This window comes from Grammomys surdaster, unplaced genomic scaffold (assembly GCF_004785775.1).
Source record: "Grammomys surdaster isolate TR1022 unplaced genomic scaffold, NIH_TR_1.0 40, whole genome shotgun sequence".
NCBI classification, from domain to species: Eukaryota; Metazoa; Chordata; class Mammalia; order Rodentia; family Muridae; genus Grammomys; species Grammomys surdaster.
The window spans coordinates 1-7770 of record NW_021604561.1 but is presented as its reverse complement, the minus strand read 5'-3'; the positions used below and the strand labels follow the sequence as shown (position 1 = coordinate 7770).

At 49.8% G+C, this 7770-nt stretch overlaps 2 protein-coding genes across 2 annotated transcripts; both read right to left on the bottom strand.

The window, feature by feature from the left end:
- Positions 1-2252: 2252 nt before the first annotated feature.
- LOC114616552 (structure-specific endonuclease subunit SLX1) lies at positions 2253-3551 on the bottom strand. Its single transcript, XM_028762460.1, has 5 exons — positions 3504-3551; positions 3069-3407; positions 2655-2782; positions 2455-2539; positions 2253-2380 (listed from the first exon to the last, which is right to left on the bottom strand). The coding sequence occupies exons 1-5, from the start codon at positions 3549-3551 to the stop codon at positions 2351-2353; spliced, it is 630 nt and encodes a 209-aa protein (XP_028618293.1). The 3' UTR covers positions 2253-2350.
- A 2651-nt stretch (positions 3552-6202) lies between these two features.
- On the bottom strand, positions 6203-7765 carry LOC114608104 (sulfotransferase 1A1-like; the record flags this gene model as incomplete). The annotated part of the gene is made up of 3 exons (XM_028755458.1): positions 6203-6343; positions 6518-6698; positions 7715-7765. Coding segments are annotated over 3 exons (345 nt in total), but the record flags the coding sequence as incomplete, so codon positions are not given.
- Positions 7766-7770: the final 5 nt, after the last annotated feature.

The window sequence follows — 7770 nt, the reverse complement described above, 5'->3', positions numbered from 1 at the left end:
CTCCCCAGCACCATCATCACACCCCAAAACCTTTCAGATCCTGGCTCCACCCCGTCATATAGTCTTTTCTCGGCTGGCAGGGAGTATTGGGGTATTGTTGAGGTTTGGACCCGGTCTCACTATCCAGATTTGGCTGTCCTGGAACTTATTATGCAGACCAGGCTGGCCTTGAACTCACAGAATTCTGCCTGTCTCTGTCTCCCTAGTGCTGGGATTAAAAGCATGCAACATCACATCTGGCCGTGTTTTGTTTTGTTATTGTTTGTTTGAGAGTTGGGGAATAGCTCTGGGTGAGCTGGGATTCACTATGTAGACCAGGCTATCCTCAAATTCAAAAAGACCTGTCAGCTTCTCCAGTGCTGATATTAAAGGCATGTGACTCTATGTTTGACCAATCCTGTATTCCTTTCACCCTTCACAACACACTGAGGGAATTTTCTCCTGAGGCAAAGGAGAAACAAACTTGAAGGCTGGACTGTTGCAACCTTGTGATATGGGTACCATGGACCTGGGAATTGATTCCTGGCTTGGGTTAGACATGGAGTCTCCCCCAAAGCACTCTTGTTGAAGGCGTCACTCTAGCTGGGCAGCTCTGTTGTGAAGTCACTAGCTCATGAGGACTGACCTAACATGGAGATCGACCCACTCATGACTCATGGTTGGATGCATTCCTGGGGCTGAAGGGCAGTTTGTTGAGGTATATATTTAAATGAAGGCCACTGGATGGGCCGACTATCTATGTGGCGCAGCTCTGCTTAGCTCAGGCTGCCATGAGCCTTGGCCTGAAGCCAAGCCAGTTCTGCAGCTGGATGGGGCCAGAGGCCATGCGTGTGCCACAGCTAGAAACGGCCAGCCTGAAACACCAGGCCTGCCACCCACGAGACACCAGCGTGGGAGACGGCTCTGACAATCTTCCACAATGTCTCCACAAGGCTAGGCTGAGCCCAGACCATCCTGCCATCCACTCGGGTCCAGTAGAAAATGAGACTCTAATGCTTAGGTTATTCAAAGGCTTTATATGTTGGGTAATGCTCAATAACAAGATGCCCACACAGTCAGAGGAGTAACCTAATACCCAACCTAGCTACATCAACTACCTTTGACTGCCAGAAACCTGTGAATGTCTGCTTCCATGTTCCCCTCTCTCTAGTCCTCTCCCCCCACCCCCCAGCTCCTCCTCTTCCTTCTCCTCTTATTCTCCTCCTGCTTTCCTTACTCCTCCCACCTTATCTCCTCCCAACTTACAGGAAAACTATCCTGCTACAGGGGGTGTCTCCTTTTTTAATGTTCCCCCATGCATGCACGTTTACCGTGATGTCCTGCCTCAGTATAACCCAGAAAAAAGGTATACTGTGGCCTGAAGCCAAGAGTCAGAACGAACCTGGAGATCTATTTATTTGCAGCAAGGAAAAGCCTCCTATACAGATGTCTAAATCAGGTTTGTTCCCTGAGGGACCACCATACCTGTACTAGAACAAGGCAGATCTTGGTCTAGCCAGCGCTCTTCCATGTTCTGTGAGCGCCGTTTTCTGTGACTCCCCTTCTCTCAGATCTGTACCCCGAACCCCACAACACTGACAGACCAATGGCCTCTCACTTCATGAGACAGATGAGACCTCAGCTGCACAGGACCAAGGGCCTATCCAGCAAGCTCTGGGGGACCAGAGTCTTGAGGAATCTCAGGGCTGGATTATTTTCCAGACCTTCAAGACCCTGGTCCTGTCTCACTGCATGTCATTTCCCTAATATTTCTCCACATACATGAGGGGTCACCAGGGCTTTTGAACTCTAGAAAGGGAACCTGAAACTTGATGGGGCCCAGGGACGCTTCTCTAGGCCAGCATCCTGACAGAGCATGTCAAGTCTCTCACTGACCCAGGTGGGACCTGGAGAGGAGGGAGTGGACTCCGACTGGGGCTGAGGGCTTGGCTCTGCCTGCCAAGGTGGACGCTACAGGGCTGGTTATGGGACTCTCCTGGCTGACTGGATTTGGGGTATGTGCTGACAAGCAGGTCATCGGGGGGAGGCTTGTCAGCTTTACAGTGCAGCGGTCCCGTCTGCAAAATCTTTGACCACTGGGATGCCCTTCAGAGTCACTAGTGATGGACAGGAGGTTTCCTCCACCAGCCCAGTAGCTGTTACCTCTGGGAAAGGTAGGGGAGGTAGGGAGTCCACACAGTCATGCCAAAGCGTCCACTTCACTCCCTCCCCTCCCGCTCCCGCCAGCTCTGAGAAAACATCAGAAGGTACCCTTAAGGTACCTCAGCCTTTTTATTGTGTTCAATAAAAGCTGCCAGTTACTGGGGAGAGAGGCAGAACAGGTCCAGGGGTGAAGGTTGGGGACACAGGATCAAGTCTCCAGCAAGTCGGTCCAGTGTTCCTGTAAGGATAAAGAGTCGGTCAGAGGTACTCTTAGGAGGACTGGGGGAGGCAGGGCCCGGTGTCACCTCTCACCTCCTGTAATTCCAAGTCCTCTTCCTCCTCGGTGTCCACGTGGCACTGCCCAACCAGGTTTCCCCAAAGGAGTGACTTCTTGCAGCTGCCAAACGTGCAGTTGATGGAGATGGCAGAGTGAGGATTCAGTGAGCCAGGACTGGCACATGGGGCACCTCCTCCCCAGGCCTACACAGGCTGGGAAGAGGGCCTGGACTCACCTAGGACAATGGCCCTCTAGGGGCAGAAGCTGCCCAGGCTCCTCCTGCAGGAACTCCTCTGCCAAGCAGATGATATGGGCCCTTAGGGGACAACCAGGGTGGGGGCAGCACAAGGGGCCCTCTTCATCCTGTCAAACGTGGAGGATGAGGAGTAACTTGAAGTAACTGAGAACAAGCAACACACGGCATACGAGGCAAGAAAGCGACAGAGAAAAAGCAGGGAGCACACAAAAGAGCTGTGACTTCAGAAGGAGGCCAGGGAAGATCTCACAGGGTGGCTGGTTGTCCATTCAGAGGCTCTAAAGGCCCCTGGCAGGTCCTGACAGGGTCGGAAAGAGCAGAAAGAACCGCCCTTCTCACTAGACATGTGTCAGGGTGGTCAAAGTCCCAGGTCCCAACCGCTATGGCCCTTACCTGCAGCATATGCGCACACAGAGTGCAGCTGGCCTTGGCACCTAGTTCCAGCTGTGGCTCGCTGTCAGCCTCACTTGCAGTGGGTCGTTTTGGGACCAAGGGCTGAGGTGGTGGCGGTCCAAAGGCAATGGGCATGTGTGGTGGTGGCGCTGGACAGAGTTCATGGCGGAAGTCAGGGCGCAGCCAGCGCAGTGTCAGAGGAAGGCGCACCCACGGAGGAACTCGAAGCATGTGCGCCAGCACCCGCAAGTGGAAGGCAAAGGCAGCCTCACTGCGCAGGCGCGGCCCCACGTGTGTCAGGCGGCGGGAAGCTTGAGGATGTTGCCAGGCCCATTCAAACTATAGAAGGAGACGACCCAAGACAAGGTCAGGGTGGTCCCTGGGAAGGTCCTCTAGACAAATCAGTCTAGCCCGCCCTTAAGACACCTTTCTTACCCGAAGGGCGGCCACAGCAGACGGGAAACCGTGTATGATCAGCACCATATCCCTTGGAAGGAGAGGGCGCGGCCAGTGAGTCCCCATCCCAACTCAACCCAGTTAGACGCTGAATCTTCAGTTCACACTCAGAGCACAGCCACACCGCTTCACACCCGGCCATTAGAACTTGAATCTTTCATGGAGGCGTAGGACCCTGTCCCTGCCAACCTCAGGCTCCTCACCCAGTCCCTGATTCCTCTCCTTTGGAAGTTGTACCCTAGCCCCAGCCTTGTTCACCAGGGCCCCTGTCTCCTGATCCCGGTCTTTGAATCAAGTTTTGCTATTGTGTATTAACTGCACAGAATAATACGTTGCATCGGTATCCTCCTACTTATGTAATGTATTTTGACATTACTTATTAATCACACACACGCCCCTTTCTTTTTGGTCTTTTTCATTCCAAATAGTTCTCTTCCCACTTTCTTTAAATTCCAAATGGGAGAAAACTTGAGATATTTGTCGGTTATATCACTTAGCATGATGATGTCCAGTTCCATCCACCTTCTCATAAGTGGTATAATTTTACTCATCCTGCGTATTGGCTGGAGAGGTGATTCAGTTAGGGGCACTTGCTCTTGAGGACGACCTGGGCTCAGAACAGTTTGTAACTCCCATTCCAAGGGGTCTTGCGCCCTCTTCTGATATCCATGAGCACTGCATGAACTCAGTGCACTTAGGATGAAGTTAGTTTAATTAAACACACACACACATACACTCACACACACACTCACACACACTCATTAATCAAATAAAAATAAAAGGTTTTTTTAAAACATGCACATTAGCTGTGCAGTGGTGGTGCATGCCTTTAACCCCAGCTCTTGGGAGGGATAGGTAGTTGGATTTCTGAGTTCAAGGCTAGCGTGGTCTACAAAGTGAGTTCCAGACAGCCAGGGCTACACAGAGATACCCTGTTTCAAAAAAGAAACAAACAAACAATCCCCCCCCAAAAAAAACCCATGCACCTTGAATATGTCCCATGTTCTTCACCCATTCACCTGTTGATAGCACTAGTGCTGGCTAGTTTTATGTCAACTTGGCACAAGAGGGAACCTCAATGGTAAAAATTCTTCCATAAAATCAAGCATTTTCCTGATGTGAGAAGGCCCAGCCTCTGCATCAGCTCTTGTTTGAGTTCCTGTCCTGTTGTCTTCCAGTGATGAACAGTCAACTGGATGTGTAGAGGAATTTTAATCCAGCAACATGGCTGCTCTGGTAAGGGATACATCCAAAGACCTAGGTCTATATGATCAGGCTGGAATGCCAACATGGCCTGGATCACAGTAAGATCTGCTGGAGTGCAGACACGCCCTGTAATCCCTGACAATGAAGGTGAGGTGAGTTTGTAGAAGCAGCCATGTTTGAAAAATGACATCTAATTAAGGGGCAGATGCCCAACTTGCAGGAGAATAGCACAGGAAAGAGAGGCTACTTACGAACTGGCGGGGGGAGGTGTGTATGTGTATGGAAGTTTGATCAGGGCAGTTTTACTACAGAGACAGGTTGCAGAGAGAACAAGTTAGAACAGGTGAAGACAGAATAAGCCAGAGAATGAGAAGGAGCCGGAAGATTAGAACAGATTGTAAAGCCGGGCAGTGGTGGCGCACACCTTTAATCCCAGCACTTGGGAGGCAGAGGCAGGCAGAATAGGAGGCCAGCCTGGTCTACAGAGTGAGTTCTAGGACAGCCAGGTCTACACAGAAAAACACTGTCTCGAATAAAAAAACAACAAACAAATAAACAAACAAAAAGAACAGATTGTCAAAGTTAGTATGAGACCAAGCAGAGCAATTCAGTCAGAAGCTGAAAGAAGTGAGATTGAGTCAGCCAGCAGTATATAGGCACAGCTTGGGTATGGCTCTTGTCTCATCCCTTCATCTGAGAAAATAAAAGCACATTTACATGGAACTGTACACAAAATAAACTCTTTCCTCTCCAATAAACTTTTGGTAATGGTGTTTCATCACAGCAAGTGAATCATACGAAGTGAATCAGGCTGGCAGGCTTGAATCTTGCACTGTCAACCTCGCGGAAGAAGGCAACAAAGGAGTTCCTGTGATCAAATAAATAGTCTTCCCTCTCACCGTGTCTCCTGGGCCTCACTCGTCAGACCCTCTTGCCCTCCTCCATCAGGCACGTGGGATTGATGTCCACAAGAGGGAGAAGGTCCAGTCAGCTCCCAGTGGCATTTATTTTTTCAGGTAAAATACAGTTTATCTTACTGTTTTTGCATGTTTGTACTTTCGGTTCTTTTTCACTGTTAGGACTGATTGGTTTCCTGACTGGTGTTGATAAAACCCTCTAACCTATTCTCATCCCCACCCTATTCTTAGCTGAGATTTCCACTAGGCATTCGACAAGTAGATTGAACACAGCACATTTTACTCTTTTTTTATTTTTTAACAAACAATCACTCCAAAGGTCAAAGGGTTTACAAGACACTTTTTAAAAAATTTCATGTATATGAGTACACTATAGATGCCTTCAGACACACCATAACAGGGAATTTGATTATATTATGGATGATAGTGAGCCACCATGTGGTTGCTGGGAATTGAACTCAGGACCTCTGGAAGAGCAGTTGGTACACTTGAACACTGAGCCATTTCTCCAGCCAACGTTTTACTCTTGAGATCATGGTGGGCTGTGTCAGCTTGCCTAGGTTCCCAGTATAGCCATATCCACTCACAGTTCACAGCGGAACGTGAAGTCACAGCCTTTCATTGTCTTAGCATAGTGAGCATCAAAGCGCTCATTCTGGGCTACAGTGAAGGTATTTTTCCAGTCCCCAACGATACCTAGAGAGAGATGGTGAGAGAGACAGAGACAGAGACAGAGACAGAGACAGAGACAGACTGAGACTATGAGTAACAGCCACAGGAGAGGACCTTTGTGACTCTGAAGATTTTACTGGCTACATCAAACCTCCCTTCCTCAAATACTTCAAATGCCCATCCCAGTCTACTACCCACCTTTTCTCATGAAGGGAGAAACATCCTGGTCCATAAGTTCACTGGGGATGGTTGTGTAATTAGTCATGGGGTTCTCCTTCATTTTCTTGAAAGATGTGTGGTGAACAATGAAATCCACAGTCTCCTCAGGTAGAGAGCGCCCCAAAAACTCAAGAATCTTCTTGATCTCCCTTTTGGGGTTCTGGAGCAGGAAGAGGATCTCAGTTGGGTTGCTAGATAGAGTAAGGTTGGAGAGTCACCTGCAGGGAGCAGGTCACTTCTGCTAAGGAATTCTCAGGCCTGGTGCCTTGACTCTGAGCCTCTTACCCTGGGGTAAAACAGGTAGCTTCCTACCCTGCCATCTTAGCATGATCGCTGTGGGTTCCTTCTGGGAGAGGACAGGTGTAGGAGGAGCTAAGGTGGGAGGAGTAAGGAGAGAAAGAGGAGGAGTAGGAGAGGAAGAGGAAAGGGAAGAGGAGGAGCTAGGAGAGGAGAGAGAGAGAGGGGGGAGATGGAGGCGGGTGTTCATGTGTCTGTAGCAGTCAAAGGTAGTTGGTATATCTCGGTTGGGTATTGGGTTACACTTCTGATTGTATGGGTATCTTGTTACTGATCATTATCAAATATATAAGCCTTTGATTAATCTTTAAGCATTAGAGTCTCATCTTTCTACTGAGCCTGCTTAGATGGCGGGATGGCCTGGGCAATGCCCAGCCTTGCGGAGACAGCATGGAAGATTGGTAGAGCCATCTCCCATGCTGGAGTCTCATGGGTGGCAGGGCTGGTGTTTCAAGCTGGCAGTTTCTAGTTGCGGCACACATGTGGCCTCTGGCCAAGAAACATGGCAGCTGAGCTAGGCAGAGCCGCTGCAGCTTAGATAGTCTGCTGATCACCAGACGCTGATTTAAATAATTATTTCAACAGACAGAGACAGACTTTGGTCGCTGGTGCCTAGGCTTTGCATCTCTGGAGCAGTGAGAAGCAAGAACAGCAAGCCACCAGATCAATGATGGCACATATGACTGACACGTACTGCATGATAAGGGCTGTGCAGTGTTCTCTGTGGGCTGTGCTGTGGTCCTGATCAGGAGGTAGGACAGGAAGTGCTGTTCTGCAGTGGGGCTAGGATGGGACGGGGCTCAGAGGGCCAGGGCAGGGCCAGGTAAGGCTCCTGCCCAGCAGGCGTGGCACAGAAGGAAGTGGGGGCAGCGGGCTCACCTCCTTTATGTCTTCATAGAAGAGATAGAGAACAGGGTGAGTGTGTCTCAGCTCCC

Excerpts from the sequence above, each read along its gene's own strand:
- LOC114616552 (XM_028762460.1), bottom strand. The coding sequence starts at position 3,551 with ATGGTGCTGATCATACACGGTTTCCCGTCTGCTGTGGCCGCCCTTCGG. Across the intron at positions 2,783-3,068 it reads TGTGTGCGCATATGCTGCAG|GATGAAGAGGGCCCCTTGTG; the intron begins GTAAGGGCCATA and ends CACGTTTGACAG. Across the intron at positions 2,540-2,654 it reads CTAGAGGGCCATTGTCCTAG|CTGCAAGAAGTCACTCCTTT; the intron begins GTGAGTCCAGGC and ends CACGTTTGGCAG.